The 2,174-nt window shown below is 35.8% G+C and overlaps 1 protein-coding gene across 7 annotated transcripts in view; it reads right to left on the minus strand.

Annotated features, from left to right (window-relative positions):
* Nucleotides 1-2,174, minus strand: part of mef2d (myocyte enhancer factor 2d) — a 92,970-nt gene that overhangs the window by 7,311 nt on the left and 83,485 nt on the right. For 2 of the 7 annotated variants that reach the window (XM_025061501.1, XM_017038037.2), the window contains one exon: nt 1,560-1,610. The exons of the other annotated variants lie outside the window; for them this stretch is intronic. In XM_025061501.1, the coding sequence (XP_024917269.1) occupies nt 1,560-1,610 (51 nt within the window). The remainder of the gene's footprint in view (nt 1-1,559; nt 1,611-2,174) is intronic. 7 annotated transcript variants of the gene reach the window in all.

The following is a 2,174-nucleotide window of genomic DNA, read 5'->3' on the forward strand; positions in this document are numbered from 1 at the left end:
AGCGAGCACAGCCAGAAGCAGACACCGAGGTACAGAGCAGTGTGCTATGATGCTGCCATGTTTCCCAAAATGCTTTGCTTCACTGAGGAACAAGCTCAACAGATACAATAAATATTGTGCTATGAACGTAAATTAAAAAAACATCTTAACCCTGGTAGCACCTAAACTTTAAACCTATTTTCACCTTAATGTATTTATTGATGCTATGACTGCGATTTAAAATGAGTCCTTTGTTGTTCATTTGCAGCATACGTTCTACTACAGGATCCAAACTCCAAATTGACTCGTCGAAAGTTGGCGACTCACTCTGAACCCTATTTTCCTAGTTTCCAGAAAACATGTCATATGTGACAGTGGTTCCTTCATTTAAGTTTCATACAAATGTAAAAGAAAACAAATCCAACATTTGTTTTACTAAAATGAAATGAGATTAACTTAGTTTCTCTTACATTTGGGATAAGAAGGAAAAAAAGGATAGGATAAAAGGATAAAAGGTTGTGTTCATTTGTCGACCTTCAACTTTCGTCAAAGAAGAAAACTAAATGAAGACTAACTAGGGACTTATGTAGTTCTAATTGACAAAATTAGTCTGCTAATAAAAACCAGATGAAAACTCCGGCAGGGATGGAGTCCAGTAGGAGCTGACTTCATCGTGTTAAACTGAGGGACAAATGGAGTAGAAGTCATTAGGAACTGTGTTTGTTGGCTACAAGGCAGGACATCTAAACAGAGATCCAATCTAAGCAAATACGTGTCCAGTAGTTAAATAAACAGAAGACAAGCTGGAATAATCTGGACAATTTGTCAAATATTTTGATCAAAACATGATAAACCGTGTGGACTATTTGAGAAATGTGAAGCTTTATCTTCAGATCTCATCTATCATCCTGAGAACAACGGAGAGGGATGAGTAAAAGTGTGAGTGAATCTACTTAGATATGGATCTCAGCCTGTTGTTAACATTTTTATAATACTAGTGTGTACGTCACTGTACTGTATGATGTATGAGATTATATATTATAGTCTATAATTTCTTGTACAATCATATTATTATTATATTTGTTAATATATGTATTGAATAATTGTTAAGAATTATGAATAATAGTTTCTTATTAGCATGAAATAAAGCCCAATTCAGGCTTAAGAAATCATTCTTGAACAAGAAAATATTACATTCTACATTTAGTTCTATTCACTGTTACCATTTAGACAAAAGAGTAAATACTATCCTTGTGATATTTAATCTGTTTGCTCTTCCTTCCTTAAAAAAATTAATTTAATTATTTTTTAAAAATAAGTATTTTACTTATGAAAAAAAAAACGTTTGAATTCTTTTAAAGGATTATAGAATAAGTACATGTCTATATTTCTGCCTGTAAAAAAAAAGTTTTGGACGTCAAACTAACTGGTTTTCCCAAACTTTTCCTCCCTTTGTTTCCAGTAGCAAAGTTTTTGGTTTAAAGTTTGGACCCTCAGCTGGATGTTCCTCTGAGCAGCAGATATTTTGGGAAAGCAGCGTTTGCTACAGCTGAGTGACTGAAGTGCAGAGAGTACAGTACCAGCAGAGGCCGTCCTCCCTGCCAAACAGCAAGTTGGACTGCGAGGCCAAGCTGTAGACGGAGGCAGGAGGAAAACAGAGAAAGAGAGAAGAAAAGGCAGGTTTCAAAAAAGGCAACACAGCAGGAGGAGCAGCGGGACAGAGCCAGTTGTGGTCAGTCCACACACACACACACACACACACACACACACACACCCACACACAGGCAGACACAGCTGCTTCAGTCACACAGAGATGTTGTCGAGAAGCTGGGTACAGCAGGAAGTATTTAGGCTTGGGTTGACACAAGTTTGACAGTCGTCCACACGCAAGGCATTTTTCACAGTCAGCACTAATTAACCTGAAATGTTTTGTTTTTCCTGGAATGGAGTCAGATGAGACGGGATTTCTCATGACTAACCAGGAATCAGGGAATATAGTGGGAATCCTCGGCAGATTAAAACTGCTTTATTGATTACGTTATATTTTAACTGATACTATATTTTAACCTACTTTATTGTTTACACACCCAAGATGTTACAATGACTATATATATATATATATACATACATACATATATATATATATATATATATATATATAGTGTTCTTTATGTTTTTTACACTGATGAGAGAGG

Source organism: Cynoglossus semilaevis, chromosome 13, assembly GCF_000523025.1.
Source record: "Cynoglossus semilaevis isolate Cse_v1.0 chromosome 13, Cse_v1.0, whole genome shotgun sequence".
Taxonomy (NCBI): domain Eukaryota; kingdom Metazoa; phylum Chordata; class Actinopteri; order Pleuronectiformes; family Cynoglossidae; genus Cynoglossus; species Cynoglossus semilaevis.